Source organism: Sminthopsis crassicaudata, chromosome 1 (genome assembly GCF_048593235.1).
Source record: "Sminthopsis crassicaudata isolate SCR6 chromosome 1, ASM4859323v1, whole genome shotgun sequence".
Lineage (NCBI taxonomy): Eukaryota > Metazoa > Chordata > Mammalia > Dasyuromorphia > Dasyuridae > Sminthopsis > Sminthopsis crassicaudata.
The window spans coordinates 62,495,962-62,514,780 of record NC_133617.1 but is presented as its reverse complement, the minus strand read 5'-3'; the positions used below and the strand labels follow the sequence as shown (position 1 = coordinate 62,514,780).

The window sequence follows — 18,819 nt, the reverse complement described above, 5'->3', positions numbered from 1 at the left end:
GAAGGAAGAAAGAAGAAAGAATGGAGGAAACAAGGAAGGAAGGAGAAGGAAGGAATGAAAAAAGGCAGGAAAAGGAAAGGATGGAGGGAAAGGAGGGGCTAAGGAATAGAGGAAGGAAAGGAGGAAATAAGGGATGAAGGAAAAAGAAGGAAGGAAGGAACGAAAGAAAGGAAGAAATAAGGAAGGAAAAAGGGAAGAAGAAAAAGGAAGGGAGGGAGGAAATGGGGGACATATATTCCTCAGAGAAACCTTTTGTAGGGAGACATTTAAAGGTTCATAAAGCTATGATTGATTCTCCTCATTGCAAGCCTTCCTGAGGGAGGCCAGGTGGAGCACAAGAGTTCAGTTCCCTGGCCAGAAGAATAAGATGGCCCTTCTATAGAGTCCCCCATTGACTCCTTGGTTTCGTCCCTCCTTTTTCCAGACACTTCGCCTGCCTCTCTTCCAAGTACATGTGCCCTGGAGTACCTGCTGTCATGAGCACTCTGTTAGCCAACATTAATGCCTACTACGCCCACACCACAGCCTCTACCAACGTCTCTGCTTCTGACCGATTTGCTGCCTCCAACTTTGGGGTCAGTACCTAGCCTCCCAGACTAGTTAAAGGGTGCCTCTTACCTCTGCCCTTTGCTCCATCCAACCAGATGGGCACTCCCTTCCAGAACTGAAACAGAACTGACCAAACTGCATGTACTCCCTAATGACTATGGGCAGAGATGCTAAGTCACTTTCTGACTATCAGAGGACTCCCAGGAAGACATTTACTGGGGTCTGGCATGAGGGGTCAGGCCCAGGGGGCACCTGGCCATGCCCTCAGCTCAGAGGAAGCTGTTTAATGTCACATGCTCCCTCTGGAAGAACTTGTTTCTGAAGTCCTAGGTCATCTGCTTCTCAGCTTGTCCCTAGATTATCTTTAGTACCCCTAGATCTTGGATCTGGATCTGGATTTTGTCAAGATGAGGCAAGACTACCATTTGTATCTGGCAATTGCTATCGTTCAGGAGGGGTTGGTCCTGCTCTGCTAGGGGGCAAAGGGCAAAAATTGATCTCTGATGCTCTCATTCCACACATGGGTAATTAGGATAATTGCTGGTGTTTCTAATCTTCCCCTTCTTTCCTGCCCCATCCCACTTTCTCCTCAGAAAGAGCGCTTTGTGAAACTCCTGGACCAGCTGCACAACTCCCTGAGAATTGACTTGTCTATGTACCGGGTAAGAATTACAATATGGAAAACAAGCTTTGACATGTATGTACACCTACACATCCCGACATTTATCCATGTTCATGGGGAAATTTGTCAACTATGACATGTAGGTGCAAGTATATGGACCAATAAGCCCACATGTGCACACTCAGGGAAGACTACACTAACACACAAGCACACAGGAAAATAAACACACCTTTACAACATGTAAGCTGCACATTTCATAGTACACAGGTCAACTTACATACATACACACAAGCATATAAATTAATCTGGATGAAAGTTGTGGATATCGTGGCTGCACATCCTTTCCCCTGCCGCCCCAGGCTTGTCTTTAGTTCCTGGCAGGGTTCTTCCCTGTACTTTCCCTATGCTATGAAGGTCCCATGTCCTCATATTCCCTTCCTTAAACTCAAAAAGTTCCCCTTTGCCATCCCTTATCCTCTCCCCAGACTCCCACAATCCCTATTTTATAAGTTGACTCCTTGGAGTTTTCTCATGAGGACTCTTGTAGCAGGGAAGGATTATCTCTGGTAATTCTTGTTCCCTTCCCCTTCAGAACAACTTCCCAGCAAGCAGCCCAGAGAGGCTTCAGGATCTCAAGTCTACTGTGGACCTTCTCACCAGCATCACGTTCTTCCGGATGAAGGTAACAGAGAGCTCCTGCCTGGCTTGGGCAAAGTAGTCTCTTGGAATCTCCCAAGAACTCCTGGCCACTAAACTATTATCATTACCAGAACATACCACACAGTATCATAACGTGCATATAACTCAGAATTATATATCTTTTCTCAATGGCCTGATTTCCACTACACAATTGATCCTCTCCTCTGTCATCACCCCTTTGAAACTGGAACCAGTCAGGCTTTATGTCCTACCTGTACCTCAGCTTCTGAGATAAGGTTCACTTTCTAGCCTTTTGCCCACTTAGTCCTCTCTCTCCCCTAGGTCCAGGAACTACAGAGCCCACCTCGTGCCAGCCAAGTGGTAAAGGACTGTGTGAAGGCCTGCCTCAATTCCACCTATGAATATATCTTTAACAACTGCCATGAACTCTACAGTCGAGAATACCAGACTGACCCGGTAAGGGAGTGATACATGGACGTGTTTCATAGGAAAGGATGGCTAAGGCTAGATTGTGGCCTTTGGAAGATTAACTTTTGACAGAGACTGAAGAGTATATGTTAACTGCAATTGGGCTAGATTAGGTAGGACATCTATGAATTGCATTGAGTTATGTTGAATTGTTCTGGGACATTTGAAATTGCATTTGTCTGGATTGTATGGATTTGGTGCAGATGTGTTAGATTTAATTGATCTATGTTTGATTTAATTAAATTGAGTTCAGTTTTATTGGATTGAGTTGAATTGAGCTAGGTTGAGTTGAGTTGAGTTGAGTTTAAATTTTATTGGGTTGACATCAATGAGTTGAATTGAGTCCATTTTGGTTGAGTAGAGTTATTTAAGTTTTATTAGATTGTGGAATAAAAATGCTTATGGAGGGAAAAGATCAAGGATAACTCTTAGGTTACAAACCTGGGTAACTGCAAGAGAGCGCCCTCGATGAAAATGTAAACATTTGGAGGCAGAGTGTGTTTAGGGTGAAAGGTAATGAGTTCTATTTGGAATATGTTGAGTTTGAGATGCCTCTGGGGCATTTAAATGGAGATATTCAACACAATTGGTGATATGGCACTGGAAGTTAGGAGAGAGACTCAGACTAGATGTACAAATTTGAATGTCATCTCCATAAAAATGATAGCTTGGCCCATTAGAGGTAATAAGATCACTAAGAGAGAAGGCATAGAGAGAGAAAAGAAGAGGACTTAAGATAAGTGTCCCACAGATATAAAGGATTATTTGGATATCACCATCCTTTCCTTTTTGCAACTCCTCTTCCCAAGAACCCTTAAAGAAGATTAATGGGTTTTTGTGGGTCTATATTGTGATGGAAGGATGGACTCTGTAGTTGCAAGGGAAGGGGTTCAGGAGTGAAGAATTCATTGGGATAAGTGTTACCTCTAGGACCACCCAAACATCGTATCTGAATTCCATATTTTCTCAAGATCTTTTTCACCTTCCCCAACAATCCACAAAATAGAAGATCCAGATGATTTCTCCTACTGGTCCTTATGATAGACATTAATATTGATCTTTTCAGGCTAAGAAGGGTGAGGTGCCTCCAGAGGAGCAGGGACCCAGCATCAAGAACCTGGACTTCTGGTCCAAGCTCATTACACTCATCGTGTCTATCATTGAGGAAGACAAGAACTCCTATACACCCTGCCTCAATCAGTGAGTGGAGGGAGGGGAAAAGATGGATGTTGGATATGGGCATAATTCTGTGAATGTGGGTCATTGTATGAATGTACATGGTGAGGGGGGGATAGAAAAGGAGAGATGGAAGGGGGAAAGGGAGAAAGGAAGAAAAAAAAAGAAAGGAGAAAAAGAAATTGTATGGTTTTGTAGGGGTGTGTGTGTATACATATGTATATATATGTATACACACATACATATATTCAGTTGTAGTTCTCACTCTTGTCCGACTTGTGATCCCATTTGGGGTTTGCTTGGCAAAGATACTAGAGTGATTTGTCATTTCCTCTTCCAGAAATATACATATATATGTATTATGTGTATATATAAATTTGCATATAATATATGTGTCTGCTTGTGTCTTTATGAGTAATGGCTCATATGCATAATTTTGCATAATTGTGCATGGATGCCTATTTGTAGTTGTGCGTATATGTGAGTAATTGTGTATATAAATATTTTACATGTGGGGTTGTGCAATTATATACATGCATGTAGCTATATGTATATCAAATTGACAAACTTCATTAAGTGATTTTTATGTACCACGTACTATGCTAAGTACTGAAAAGATAAGGAATTGTACATGTGGATAGCTGTTTACTTACAAGCATGTGTGTGGTTCTGTATATGAGACTTATCCTGTCCCCAGGACTTTGAATGGAGGAAACGGAAATTTACAGTGAAAATGAGCATTTAGTGCGAGTAGAAATGGGATCAGACTGACCAATATTGGGAAATCAAAAAAGCAAAAGGGAATATCCTGACTTCTCCAGAAGAGAGATTGTTGACAGATACTAGGCAGGGGGCACAGGAAAGGTGAGGCAGTAAAGGCACTGAAGGGGAGGTAAGGATGCTGGACCCTAAGTGTAGGATTCTTACTAAAGAACAGGGATGACCTTCAACTCTAGGACACAGGTGGTGTCTTTCAGCTGTGTTCTTATTCTGCCTATTGGGTGTGGGTGGCTCTGGGCTCAGAGGTGATAATTAAAGCCTGAAGGAGGTCAGAGCACAGTGGAAGAACCATAAATCACAGGACTGTAGAGTAGAGATGGGAAGAATCTTAAGAGTTCATCAAAGTCAATGTTTTTATTCTACACATGAAGGAACTCAGGCCCAGGAATATCAAACACCTTGCCCCAAATCTCAGGATAGTAAATGACAGAGACAGGATATCGCCTATGATCCTCTCAATTCTCTTTCAGAGATGACCCCTCCATGCTCCTACAAAACTGACCCAAGACAGCCTAAGCTAGAGAAATCATGGGGCTGATTTCTGGGGCTTTCAGTATGCCTGTGTGTGTGTGTGTGTGTGTGTGTGTGTGTGTGTGTGTGTGAAGAGCAAATGCTCTATTCATCTATTCATGGAGAGAGGGATGGAAAAAGGAAGAGAGGGAGAAGGCCAGGGGCAACAGAAGGACACCCTGGTGGCCAGCTCCCTCACCTCAGCCTTTCTTCATCTTCTTCATCCCCTCCCTCTCTCCTTCCTTCCTACCATTTCATGCCCTTTTTTGAAAGGTTCCCCCAAGAGCTGAATGTGGGCAAGATCAGCGCAGAGGTGATGTGGAACCTGTTTGCTCAGGACATGAAGTATGCCATGGAGGGTGAGAAACCTTTTTTCCAGAGTCTCCTATCCCCCAGAGCATTTGCCACCTCTCCCCAAGTCCTTTGCTTTGACTGGCAAGGGATAAAAGGACATTCTCTTTATACAAAACGTGAACTATAAGAATGGGTTTGACGCCCTGCTTGCTCTCAGTCCCTGCTTCATTGACAAAAATTATGCCCACATCCAACATCCATCTTTGTCCCTTCCTCCACCCACTGATAGAAGCAAGGTATATACTCCTAGGAAAATAGAGTGTTTGGGCAGGAAACCTAGATTCACTAGTCCAGTCCCTAGAATTACAGATAATAACAACTAATTATTTATTATTATGATAATTATTATTAATATACAACAGCTTATATTTATATAGGGTTTTGATGTTTGCAAGAATAGTAATAAAAGCTAGCATTTATAGAGGGATTTAAGTTGGGATTCTCTTTCCATTTTCCATGTTATCTCAATAACCTTGTGATGAAGGTGCCATTATTATCCCCATTTTTCTGTTAAAGACAGTAGGCCCAGAGAAGGAAAAAGTTGTGTTCAAAATCACACAGGTAGTAAGTAAGTGGTAAAGGTGAGTCTCTGGTCAGTGAGGATTCAAACTTGGGTCCTCTGACTTCATCCAGCCCCTTGAGAACTGCTCTGATTGAGTTGAGACTCCAAGAGGGATGGAAAGAAGAGATATTTTTTCTCTGAGCTGTCCCACTTTTTATCCCTGTTCCCGGTTCCTTCTCCCCAGAGCACGACAAACACCGACTGTGCAAGAGTGCCGACTATATGAACTTGCACTTCAAAGTCAAATGGCTGTACAATGAATATGTGACTGAGCTGCCCTCATTCAAAGACCGTGTGCCTGAGTATCCAGCGTAAGTCACTTCCCTCCCCTCTCCTGAGCTGAGGTCTGTGGGGCAAAGGGAGAAAGGAAGGCAAGGAATTACCCCCCTTCCTCAACCTGGGATAGGAGCCGTCCTGGGAACCTAACAGGGAGGAAGAGGGTCATTGTCCTGGGATGAGTACATTGGGAGATTATGGGAGGTGGGGACTAAGTGTGGTTACATCTCATATTGCAGGTGGTTTGAGCCCTTTGTTATCCAGTGGCTGGATGAGAATGAGGAGGTATCCCGGGACTTCCTCCATGGAGCTTTGGAGCGTGACAAGAAGGATGGGGTAAGGCAGGGAGCTCTGGAAAGTGGGGAGTGAGAAGGAAGACGTGGCTTCCCAAGTTCCATGACTCCCTCCAGAACCCACAGAAATATCTAACCCAGTCCTTTTCTCCCTCCTCATCCTGGACAAGTCTTGGAGCTAATTAGCCTTAATTGAGACAATTATCTCACATGAGTTTGGTGGCAAGGTGACATCTCCACCCAAGACAATTCCAGAAATCTCTAAGGAACATCAAAGAGTCACTCTCTAAGGATCCATCTCTGATCCTGGTCTAGTTCCCACTGGAGGGAAACAAGTCTATTCTCCCAGACTTAGAATAGGGCTTCAAATACCTTCTTCAACACCAGGAACCCAAACTTTGTCTGAAGGACGCAACCCTGCATTCCCTCAAGGCTTAAGCTTGGGTAGAGTGGGAGCAGCCCACAATATGGAAAGTGCAGGTCCTTCATTCGCCCCACTTCCCATCCATACGTCCTCAGTGTCCAGTTTTGCCATGTAGTTTCTGGGCCCAATGATGCAATCTTCTTTCCCATTCCTTGGCCCTGTACAGTTCCAGCAGACCTCTGAGCATGCTCTGTTCTCCTGCTCTGTGGTGGATGTCTTCTCCCAGCTCAACCAGAGCTTTGAGATCATCAAGAAACTTGAGTGTCCTGACCCCCAGATTGTGGGCCACTACATGCGCCGATTTGCCAAGGTACTGTGGTTTGTGGGGTTGGGGAGAGCAACTGCTGGAAGTGAGAGTTAGGGAAATATTCAACCTGCACTCAAATTTTCATAGAGATTAGAAAATATATCTAAATGAGATCTTTCAGAGGGGAAGAACCAGCACCAAGAGAGATCCCTATATGAGGAATTTTCTGGACAACAAGAAACTGGATTGATAGAGAAAGAGAAAAGTAGAGATTCCAGGAGGAAAAAATGCCCTAAGCAAAAGTGTAGAAACAGGATTTTGCTTAGCTTTGAAGAACAGGGGTAGGAGGGGAGAACATAGTTAAATAGAAGGACTTAACTGGAATGGATAAAGGAGCCACATGTTTCAGGTCAGTCCTTTGGCAATGAAAGAACCAATTAACCATAACCATTTCCCCTGTTTTCTATCAATGTCAAGGTCAGGTTGTGGTCAGGGTAACCATGGACAACTCACTTCCCCTCCCTGAAAATAATTTTCCTCATCTATAAAATGAAGGGATGAAACTAAGTGATCTCTATGGAATCTTCCTCTAAATCTTCCAATCCTAAAATGAGATGACATATGAGAAACATCTTAGAAGAGTCTTATAATGCTGTATAAATGTAAAGATTATCATTACTTGACTTGAATCTTTTTGAAAATATTTTGAGAACCATTGAGCTTTAGTTTAAAGGTGCTTTCTGGATCTCCTTCCCTGGATTTTCAGAGTCCTTAATGGATTGATCATCCAGCTAAGTGACTTTTTATCATGGAATCATAAGGGACCTCAGAATGTGAATCTCAAGGACTATAAAAGTTACCTTGTCTAATCCAGAATAAGCAAGATTTCTCCTACTACATACTTGATGAATAATCATCAAGCTTCCAATTGAAAATGTCTGGTGACACTACTTTCCAAGTCAGATCATTTCATTTCTGAATAATTCTAATTGTTATAATATCTTTCTACAAAGCAAGTTTAAATCTTCAGCTTTCTTCCATTGCCCCTAGTTGGCCATTGCTAGAGTAAAGTGGAATAAGTTTGATCTCTCTTAGATTTGAGAAGCTTTCAATCTCTGAAGAGAGCCATTATTCCCCTCCTTCCTCTCCAAGTCTTCTCTTCTCCAGACTAAATACTCCCTCCCAGTTCCTTCAGTTTATTCTTCTATGACAAAATTTCCAATGCTTTCACTACCCTGGTCACCCTCCCCAGTTTGTTAATGTCTTTCCTATGGTGTGCTGCTCAGAGATGAAGACCTTTTCCTGACCAGAGCAGAGGACAAAAAGGACTTCCATCTTACCTTGTCCAGGACAGATCGGTTCTGTTAATACAACCAAAGATGACATTAGCTTTCGTAGGTTTCCTCATTATACTATTGGCTTTGGAGTCTTTTTTACATTAATTGTCCATATTTTCCATCCTATACTTGTGCCATTGATTTTTTTAAAAATGAGAGAGAATACATTTGCCCTTATTTCATTTCATCTTATTAAATTTGATTCATCATTCTAGACTTTCAAGATCTTTTGGGATCCTGATTTTTATCTGAAACATATTAACTAATCCTACCAACTTGTGTCATCTATAAATTTAATGAGAATTCCATTTATTCTTTTATCCAAGTCTTTGAAAAAAATGAATAAAACAGGAATAGAGACAGAGCTCTTCTCCCTCCAGTAGTAAATTCCCACAAGGTTGATATCAAACTATTAATTACCTCTATGTGTCTAGTCATTCATCCAGCTCTGAAATCAGCTATAACCATCTAGACAACATGTCTTCAATTTTGTCTACAAGGATACTATGAGATAGATTTGATGAATTCCTTGTTGAATAAAATCCAGTTATGTTGTGACTAAAGCATTTTCTTGACCTACCAATCTAGTAAAAAGAAATTCTGTTAGACTGGAAAGATTTATTCTTGATAAATCCATACTTTCCTTAGTAAGGGCTCACAGATTGACTTTTTAAAAATCTATTCTAGTCTTTTGCTGTGGATTGACATCAAGTTTACCAGCCTATAGTCTGAAAAGCTATTGTTTTCCCCTTTTTGGAAGTCAGTATAGTATTTGCCTGACTCTCTTCCTGTGATACAGCCCATTCACAGTTAGCCCATCCAAAGAATCTCACAAATATATATCTCAGTACCCCAAATGTGGTCTGCCCAGGCCTAAATTTCTTTCAAACTCATTTACTTTGGGTTTCAATTTCCTATTAGCTATTTTTGTTCTTTTCATACTGAAAGTCATTTTCCCTGGAAGAGAAAACAGATGCAAAATTGAATAGCTCTATCTTCTCTTTGTTCTTGCCTCTTCTACTCCAAGCACAATATTGCTATGAGTTTCCTATGTGACCTTGGGCTGGATGAACATCAATCAGGAGCAGAATAGATTAGACAGATGGTCTCTTGAGGTCCTTCCCAATTCTGAGGTTCCATAATTACAGATGTGTATTCTATTCCTCTTCAAGAGCTCAGCATTCCTGGGACAGCTAGATGGTTCAGTAGATGCCCTGAAAACCTTGAAAGTCAGGAAGACCTGAGTTCAAATTTAGTCTCAAACACTTAACACTTCCTAGCTGAATGACCCTGGGTAAGTCACTTAACCCCAATTGCCTCAGCAAAAAAAAAAAAAAGAAAAGAAAAGAAAAGAAAAGAAAAGAAAAAAGCTCATCAATTCTATAGCTGAAGGTATGATACAGAGATCCAAATCCTATTTTCTGACATTATCTTCAAGGCCTGCTGTTCATTGCCCAAAGCTATCCATTACCGCAGGAATAAAAACACCACCTAGGTGCTTTTCATAATTATTTTTTTCCAAATACATGCAAAGATAGTTTTCAACATTCACATAAAACCTTGTGTTTCAAATTGTTCTCCCTTCCTTCCCCCACCTTGCTCCCCCCAGACAGCAAACAATCCAACATATGTTAAATAAACATGTACAGTTCTTCTAGATGTATTTCCACATTATATCCTGCTGTACAAGAAAAAGCAGATCAGAAAGGAAAAAAATAAGAAAAAAAATCAAGCAAAAAATGAAAAAGATGAAAAGACTTTGTTGTGATTCACATTCAGTTCCCACAGTCCTCTCTGATGCAGATGGCTCTCTCCATTACAAGTCTATTGGAATTGACTTGAATCACTTCCTTGTTGAAAAGAGCCACATCCACCAAAATTGACCATCATATAATCTTGTTGTTCCAGCTTTTCATAATTCTAAAGATGCTTCCTCATTTCTTTATGGTGTTATCATCTGTCAGTACATAAGTCACAAGAAGGTAATAGTGATAGTTAAGTTTGACAAATCTTGGGAGGCTTTTTATCTTGTCCTGGATTCCTGTGCCCAGGAAGACAAAACTCCCAGTTGGTGGTATTAGGTCAACATAAAGCAGCTGCCACGTCCCTTAACAGTGAATCACAAACCAACAGGATACATCTCTTTATCTTGTAGCCAATAAAAGAATTTTCATGACTGATATTTTCATGGATCTCAGTTCTTTAGGACATTAATGGGGATTTAATTCTTCCATTTTATAGGACATTATGATCTGTAATGAACTCAGCTCATAAAATATAGCTGCTTGAGCAGCTGGGTGGTACAATGGATAGAGTTCTGGACTTAGCATCAGCAAGACCCAAGTCTTCTGGGTGAATGAGGAAAATTATTTAACTGCTCTCTTCCTCAGTTTCTTAATATGAAAAATAGGGATAATAATAACATCTACCTTGCAGTGTTGTTGTAAAGAACAAATGAGATAACATTTGAAAAGCATTTTTTCAAATCTTAAAGGAAAAATTGAAATGCTAGCTACTAACTACTATTATTGTTGTTGCTTATTGTTGCTATGGGGAGTTGGTTCATGGCTCTGTCCCCCTTGCTCTTGCATCCTATTTTATAGCCAATTGGTCCACATCCTCCATCGGCTGTCTTGTCTCTATGCTTTCTCCACAGACAATTAGCAACGTCCTGTTGCAGTATGCTGAGATCATCTCCAAGGACTTTACATCCTACTGTTCTAAGGAGAAGGAAAAAGTGGTGATGTGTGCTCCCCGCCCCTTTCAGCTTCTGGGACCCTACTTGCCCACTCCTATCCCATCACCCCCCCCCATTTGGGTCACATACGTGTGTGCATGTGTATGTATATATGTGTTCACATAAGGGAATGATTATGGGTGTCTGAAGTTATGTGAGAGAGCATGGGGTGTAGTGGATTCAGAGTTAAAAGCTTGAAGCTCAAGCCTTTGCTGTTAGCACACCACTTTGTGACCCTGGGCAAGGCATTTTTCACCCGTGGGTCTTAATTTCTTCATCTATAAAATGAGAATTGGACTAAATGATCTCTAAGATGCCTTCTAACTTTAATTTCTATTAGTCTGTGAAAGAAACAGATAGAGTCCAACAAGAAGAGAGCCAGAATAAGACAGGGAGGGAGGAGAAGAAACAGACAGAAAGGATAGACATTTGTGTTTGTATCTGAAGAGAGCTGAGTCTGAGTGTATGTGTCTATTACATATTATATATTATTTATATGTAATATTATATATAATTTTATTATATAACATATCATCACCTACTATTATAATTTTAGATGATCTAAAAGTTAGGAATAAGGGCTAGAAATGTGATTTCCTTGGTAAAGGGAACTCCCTCTCCTAGTGAAAGTTAACTGCTTCTTGGCAATTTGTGTTCTTAGAAGTTGCCTAATGTCTTAAGAGAGTAAGTGACTTAGTGCCCGGAATCACATAGCCAGTATATATTGGAGATAGAATTTAAATTCAGGTCTCCCTCATTCCAAGACTGACCCTCTATAAATATGGTGCATTCACTGATCAGTTCAGTTGGGATGTGATTCCTGAATACATCCTTTCTTCAATTTTTCACAATTTTTATGTAAAGCCTTCTTGCTTCCGATATCAAATCTACTTCATAGAGAGCTCAATAATAGAAATATCTATCTAGGAACTTGTACTTATACACATACATGTATGTACAATATGCATACATGTACATATGTAATAATATGTGAGTATGCCCTCCCTTGTTGCACAAAGAACTGTTGCTGGTAGGCTGTATGCAGAGAATTGGATATTGAAGTATTTACTTCAACTTCTCAAAGGGTATGTATTCCACCTTCACTGGACAAGAATTCAGAGATAGGGAGCAACTTTCAAGATATGTTAGTTTTTTTTAAAAAAAGCTCAGAACACCATCCTTTGACTCAATGTTGTTAGAATGGCAGTGTCTTAAAACTAATTTAGTTGGGGAGGAGAGGAAGAGGGGATAGCTTTTCCAGGGAGCCTTTATTTAGATCCATATCACTTCTTGTCCATATTTACCTCAATCATACCATGTATATCTACATCTGAGAGTGGATGTATGGGTACAGAATATATAACTGAGTGCCTGGATGTGACTATATGTGTCTGTGAATGACTTCCCTTTCTTTCACACCCAGTCACCTCATTTGTCTCCTGTCTCAATCCTTCCCCTTCTCTTGCTTTCACCCCAGTGGTCCTTTTTGATTCCTTGCTCTCAGGCCCTGATGTCCTTGACCTTTTTCCTCTCAGTCCTTCCCATACCCTAGGGCTATAACTTAAGTTCCCTTGCCAGAAAGGAGTGTGACTGAACTCCTACACTTTCTACTCCATCTCTTACTTTCTTGAGGGACCCCAGAGACCCCAAGTCTACCTTTAGTAGCTGATTAGGGGTCCCTCATAACTATGCCTGCAAAGAAAGCTTCAGGACATGGTTCTGACCTTCTGCCATCTCCCTGCCTCACCCCACAGCCGTGCATCCTCATGAACAACACACAGCAGCTTCGAGTACAACTGGAGAAGATGTTTGAGGCTATGGGTGGGAAGGAGGTAAGACTTGACTGGGGGGAAATGTGAAGAGCAAGGGCCCCAGATGTGCTCCTTCTGATCCTATGGGTTCTCCATGATCTGTTCTCTCTGTCTGTGATCCTTTTATCATCCCCTCTTACCCAAAGCTAGGTTGTCCAGTGGGCTCCTTAGCCAAGTGCCTAAGATCAGCAAAATTCTTAGCCAGGGTCTTTCCTTGTCTCATTATGAATCAAGGGCCCTGAGGTAGATGGATGGGAACCAAAGTCTCTCGTCCTCCACCCTTATTTCATTCTTACTCAACTGATTCAAAGAAGAAATGACTGACCAGGAGAATTCATGGGAGGGGATAAAGGAAGGAATAAAAATACTCCATGCTATTCACAAGGACCAAGACTAAGAGGAACTTGAAGATAAATAGGCAAGAAAGTTTCCTTTTCCTTATCACCTATAAGAGTTGCCCGGATGAAGCCATTAATGATGGATTTGCCAAATTTACAGAATATACAAAGTTAAAAGGCAAGGGCAGCATCTCAGCTGTCAAATTTAAAGCTCTTTATAGGCTAGTATTTTATACCTATTCCAATAAGGCCAATAAAATAGCCAAAGGTGTTGTCAGTCTGGCAACTTCAATCACTTGAAGGAGGTAGTGCCTACTGACCCAGGAGATCTGAATCTCCAACTGTTCTGACTCTTCCTGGCCCCTCGGAGTGCATGAGTCCACTCTGACCACAGTCTCATTTTCACCCTTCCCTCTCCCCAGCTGGATGCCGAAGCCAGTGACATCCTGAAGGAGCTTCAGGTGAAACTCAATAATGTACTGGATGAGCTCAGTCGACTATTTGCCACCAGGTGTGCGAGTGTTTGTGTAGGTATGCCTGTGCAAAGCATGGGGAGAACAGAGGGAAGGGGAGAACTAGGCTTCTAAACTCTTAGACTTCAGTCAGTAGAGGTCCGTGAGTAATAGGGCCAGCTTTGGGGGGATGTATGTGTGTGTATACGTGGGGGATGGGTAGGAAGGAGTGTCTGCATGTGAGAATTTCAGTCCCCAAACTACAGCCCCTTACTCTAGTCCCCAAATCATTGTATTCCTCTGCTTCCCTGACCCAATTGTTTTCTTTCCTTCCTGCCCCCAACTGCCCTTCCCCTGACCTTCACATAACCTCTTATTTTCCTCTGCTCCCATCCCAAACCTCCCTGTTCTGGAGAATCAGAGTTGTCCTTCAGGGAACCCTAGGTTGATGCTTAGCTCTATGCCCCTAGCTTCCAGCCACACATAGAAGAATGTGTCAAGCAGATGGGGGACATCCTGAGTCAAGTGAAAGGCACAGGAAATGTGCCAGCCAGTGCCTGCAGCAGCGTTGCCCAGGATGCTGACAACGTCCTGCAGCCCATCATGGACCTGTTGGACAGCAAGTGAGCCCCCACCTTCAGGGATCCAGAGGGAGGGAAGAAAGAAGGGGATTGTGTAGATCCAGGAAAATGGGACATGGAGGGAGGACCGTTGGGAAGGAGAAGGGCTTGATGAATGTGGTGAAAATCACAGAATCTTATTATCATAGATTCCTCATCTGTGCAGCTAGGTGGTGCGGTGAATAGAGCACCAGACCTAGATTTAGGAAAACCTGAGTTCAAATTTAACCTCAGACACCATTTATTAACAGTGTATGACCATTGGCAAGTTCCTAACTCTGTTTGCCTCAATCTACTCATCTGTAAAATGAACTGGAGAAGGACATAACAAACCACTTTTGTATCTTTGCCAAGAAAACCCCAAATGGGATCACAAAGAGTCAGAAATGACTGGAATGACTGGAATGGCAACAACACTATCAAAAAAGCTCAGAATCATGATTTGGGGATTCTTAGATTCAAAATCACAATTTACACTTCCCCAGGGCTTTAAGGCATACCAAGCACTTTCTGCATATGATGTAGATAGTACAAAGATGCACTTTAAAGATGATCAAGCAGAGGCTCAGAGAGGGAAAATGATTTCCTCAGAATCAGCTGGCTATCAGGATTCGAATCCAGGTCTCACCCAATTCCGACATCTCACTAGACTTTTTTTTTTTTTTTTTTTCATTTAAGCACAATAGAGCTGTAAGGAATGCTATATATCTTCTAGTCCAATTCTCTTATTTTATAGATGAGGAAATCAAAGCCAGAGAGAAGGAAAGAAATGTGCCCATAGTAATGTCAAAATCAAAATCAGAACCCAAGACTTCTCACTCAGAATTTAGGACTCTTTCCTTAGGATTTATAGAATCCTAGAATCTTAGACACACAAAATTCTAGAATCAAAGATTCATAGAATTCTAGAATTTTAAGATCATAATTCTAGAATCTTCATCTCATAGATTGTTATAATCTTAGACTAATAGTATCTTCGATTGTTAGAAAAGTCAAGTCATAAATTGTTAAAAACCCAGAGTGCTACAATTTTGGAGCTTACTAAAAGGGCCTTTAAAGATCAACAACTCCATCTCTCCACCCAGCCTAGGAATCAATAGATACTTATTGACTGAATTATGTTCAGAATCTGGGTTTACAGGAACCAAGGAAAGGAAAGGAAGATTGGCAGTATGAGAGGAATGGTTTTTTAGGGTTAGGGGGAGGGAAAAGATGGAACTAGGATTGCAAAGTAAAGAAGACACAACATAGCTGGAGGCATAGTGGCCACTTGGGAGCAATGACAAGGCAAATACCTCTTCCTCATAGCTAGAAGGCATTGGGGAGGACCTGGACTGCCTTTCTTTCCCCTCTTACTGTTGTGCTCTCTAAGGTGGGAGAGGATAGAAAGTCTGAGACTTGGGTGAAGCTCCTGTCCACCCATATATACCAGCTCAACCCATCTACTCACTTCCCACCCTTAGCCTGACCCTCTTTGCCAAAATCTGTGAGAAGACTGTGCTGAAGCGTGTATTGAAGGAGCTCTGGAAGCTGGTGATGAACACAATGGAGAAGACCATAGTCCTGCCTCCACTTACAGACCAGACGGTAAGTCTTACTTGGGGGCTTCCATCAGCCACATGTGTTCTGCCTCTGTCTCTGACCAGGCAGGCTCCAAGAACTCAAAGTTGGGGTCCGCTAAGCTGCAAATAGAACCTATGGGACAGGTCAGAGAATAGAGGCATCTGGCAGGCAACAGACTAAGTGGAGATTAGAGTTTGGATGAGAAGTAAGAGTAAATATGATGGAGTAAAAAGATCTGAAAACAAAGGTTGGAGATAATCTAGAGCAGAGACAGGAAGAGAGGTCCGAAATCCCTTAGTTCTTTCTTCCATCTCCAAGAAGAGACTCATTCCTTCAAAAGGACATTTTCAAGAGAGCTAGGATCGGATCAAGAACCACAAGTGAGTAGGAGTAGCCAGCCTAAGAGACTTGGACTGTCATCTCCCTCCCTCAGCAATGGGTTTAGAACTATAAAGAGACCACCAGGGGCCTAGGGCAAGCAAAGGATCAATAAGGAAAGACAATGACCCTAGGGAAAAAGTAAGAAGGGAGGTTTTGGGGAAAGGAAAGATGGCATTTCTTCTATAGCCCTTTCTTGGATGCTTAGCAAGCTGTCTGAGCCCACCCCAACAGACCATATTTTCTAATTCCCACTCCCCCACCAGAAAGATACCCTTTTTGGGGAAGGGAAGGGTTTGTTGCTGTGACTTCTGGAAACGCAATGTAGAAAGGAGGAGGGGGATTGAGTCATTAGGCCAAAAGTCTGAATAGGAATGAGAATAAAGAATTGCTGAAAGTGGCAGAAGAGACCTCATGGCCAGGGGGGACCAAACCCCAAATCTGTTGGCCAGAGGTGAGACTAGGACAAAGGCTTAGGGCTGAGTGAACAGTATTTTCTGCTGGTGGAGCCCAGAACTACAACTATCTGTTAGACTGACCCCTAGAAGCACAGGAGAGGTTGGCCCAGCCTAGAAGGACAGGGACTGAGCCCCCTAACCGCTAACATTAGGAGGCAATTTTTTGCTAATTCTTGATTGTTCCATCCCCCTGCGGCAGATGATTGTAAGTACAGCAGCCCGTCTCTGTCTGTCTGTCCGCTCTTTGTTCGAACTTGGTTGGTCAGTCCCCTGTCTTGTGTGGCCGCACTCCACCTCACCACCCCAGCCCGGCCTTGGCCTCAGTATTCCCCACTATCCCCCTGTTCTCGAGAGCCCCTGCCCGGCCGGACTGCTTGGTGCCAGTTGGGGTACCCACCACAGGCACTGCCACTCAAAGATTCTGCCTCATGTGTGTCTTGGGGGAGGAGGGGACCCCTGAGGGAGGGAAGGGATGTCCCTCTCCCTTCCAACCTTGCTCCAGCGCTCCAGATGGCATGGATAGTGTCCAAGCCCTGCCTTTGAATAACCCAATCTGGGGGCAGAACCTTTCTCTCTATATCTATTTACAATCCTGGGGATCCTTCTTTAGAAGCTGCTGCTCCTGATTTCTCCTCTCCCCTTCTGTCTCTGATAAGAAATTACCTAGAAACAGAGTGGGATAAGGAATGCTATTGGGACAGAGCAGTACCACTGCCCCCATCCCCACCTGAAGCTCCTCTAAAACCCTTGACTCCTTTCCCAGAGAGTCCCATAAACTTACTTGGCCTGCAAGGATTTGGAATTAGAGGGAATCTTCCCTCTCCTTGCTCCTCTAAGAGCTGTCCTCCTCCCATCCCCACTCAGGGCTTTCCTATCCCTCTTTCCCAGCCTCACAGGCTTCCCTCTTCCCTCTCCTCACCTCTCAGGGTTCCCTTTTCCCCCTTTCCTCCTCCCCATTCACCTACAAACTAGACCTCTGGGCCCCCTGGGAAACAGGGGACCACCAAGGCTTCCTGAACCAGTATGGGAGGGAATACTAAATGACCCAAGTCAAGAAGCTCCACACTCCCTTTCCATCTTAGACCCACCAGCTCCCATTGTAGGAGGGGGAAGGGAAGGGGCCCCAACATAATAGTAACATCCATGTCCCCTATAGGCTAACCCCAAGCTCCCCATTCATGTGTATACACACATACTCACACATACTGAAATACAGAGTTGAATAGGAACACAGACCTTCCTACACATGGACACATACAAATATTTAGAGATTCACACAGTTCCATAAATATGCTTATTTCTTCTCTAACATAATTGGTGTATGTTAACACTATCCTAGTCAAGTTAGGAGCTACAAAAGAAACCTAAGATAATTCCTGAATTCCTGTACTTATACACACATGGGCAAGTCTAATAAACACACAAACATGTTTAAATAACTTCCTTTATTGGACCCCACATACAATTTGTACACCAGGAGCCTCCAGCACATAAAGAAACATGTACATTCACGTACAGCCTCATGACACCATACAACACCACTTGGTACAGTTGATGGACTTGTGACATTGTTTCTACAGGGAACGCTCTTGAGAAAACATGGCAAGGGATTAGAGAAGGTAATGAGGGCCGATCCCCAACTGACCTGAGGCCCGGGCCCCACACTCAGCTCTGCCCATGCTAAGCCTGTGTGTGTCAGCGTGTCTGTGTGTGTGTGTGTGTGTGTGTGTGTGCTTGTGTGTATGTGTGCTTGTGGGGGGAGTTAGGCTGAGAAGGAATGGGGTAGAGAGGGTCCAGATGGCTGGGAAGAAATGGACAAGGGAGCCCTCAGGGCTTGACTTTGTAGGGAGGTCGTTCTGTGCAGGATGCATATATGTGTGTCTGCATGTGTGTCTAGGTGTCTGCACACCGAATACCATTATGACATCCCCTCACAACAAACCTCCAAGGGTTGCTACAGGTCCCAGGATGGGCTGAAATGCTTCGGGATCAGGAGATACTCTACCCCCCCAGACTATCCTCTCTGGATGGGAGGGCCATTTCTCCTCACACAAGGATTTGCATTGGGATGGTTTGTTGAGATGGGATTTGATCTAAAGACAAGAAGACAAAGTGTATGTGTGTGTGTGTGTGTGTGTGTGTGTGTGTGTGTGTGTGTATGTGTGTGTGTCTACATTGCTCATGTGTATGGACAGCAGCCCCCT

General features: G+C 42.9%; 1 protein-coding gene across 7 annotated transcripts in view; it reads left to right on the top strand.

Moving 5' to 3' along the window:
• Nucleotides 1–18,819, top strand: part of UNC13A (unc-13 homolog A) — an 87,396-nt gene that overhangs the window by 50,267 nt on the left and 18,310 nt on the right. For 5 of the 7 annotated variants that reach the window (XM_074307073.1, XM_074307079.1, XM_074307089.1 and 2 more), the window contains 14 exons: nt 425–575; nt 1,143–1,211; nt 1,764–1,853; nt 2,153–2,287; nt 3,366–3,499; nt 5,039–5,124; nt 5,866–5,992; nt 6,197–6,293; nt 6,841–6,984; nt 10,915–10,998; nt 12,750–12,827; nt 13,567–13,655; nt 14,067–14,219; nt 15,680–15,803. In XM_074307073.1, the coding sequence (XP_074163174.1) occupies nt 425–575; nt 1,143–1,211; nt 1,764–1,853; nt 2,153–2,287; nt 3,366–3,499; nt 5,039–5,124; nt 5,866–5,992; nt 6,197–6,293; nt 6,841–6,984; nt 10,915–10,998; nt 12,750–12,827; nt 13,567–13,655; nt 14,067–14,219; nt 15,680–15,803 (1,561 nt within the window). Of the gene's footprint in view, nt 1–424; nt 576–1,142; nt 1,212–1,763; nt 1,854–2,152; nt 2,288–3,365; nt 3,500–5,038; nt 5,125–5,865; nt 5,993–6,196; nt 6,294–6,840; nt 6,985–10,914; nt 10,999–12,749; nt 12,828–13,566; nt 13,656–14,066; nt 14,220–15,679; nt 15,804–16,814; nt 18,235–18,819 lie in introns of those variants that run through there. The other 2 variants (XM_074307112.1, XM_074307095.1) reach the window with 2 other exon arrangements.